General features: G+C 40.6%; 1 protein-coding gene across 1 annotated transcript; it reads right to left on the minus strand.

Annotated features, from left to right (window-relative positions):
• Positions 1 to 6: 6 nt before the first annotated feature.
• Positions 7 to 335, minus strand: LOC106512832 (neuroblast differentiation-associated protein AHNAK; the record flags this gene model as incomplete). The annotated part of the gene is given in 1 exon segment (XM_014001354.1): positions 7 to 335. A coding segment is annotated over 1 exon segment (329 nt), but the record flags the coding sequence as incomplete, so codon positions are not given.

Below are 335 nucleotides of genomic sequence, written 5' to 3' on the forward strand. Positions count from 1 at the left end.
TTTAGCTTAGGAGCATTGAGATCCACATCACCTTTGAATTTTGGCCCTTTCAAGTTGAAGTCCACATCTGGCATGGAGATTTTAGGTCCTGAAATGGATGGCATGTTGAATTTGGGTCCTTTGAGTTTGGCATTTGGTCCCTCAATGTCAAAATCTGGACCTTTAATACCAACTTCAGGTGCTTTGACATCAATATTTGTTTTTGGAAGGTCAATGTCAACATCTGGACCTTCAACCTTTGGGCCTTTCATGCTAAATGATGGCATCTTGAATTTAGGTATTTTAATTCCTCCTTTGTGGCCCTCAATGTCAATGTCTGGACCTTCAATCTCAAC

This window comes from Austrofundulus limnaeus, unplaced genomic scaffold, assembly GCF_001266775.1.
Source record: "Austrofundulus limnaeus strain Quisiro unplaced genomic scaffold, Austrofundulus_limnaeus-1.0 Scaffold17512, whole genome shotgun sequence".
NCBI lineage: Eukaryota > Metazoa > Chordata > Actinopteri > Cyprinodontiformes > Rivulidae > Austrofundulus > Austrofundulus limnaeus.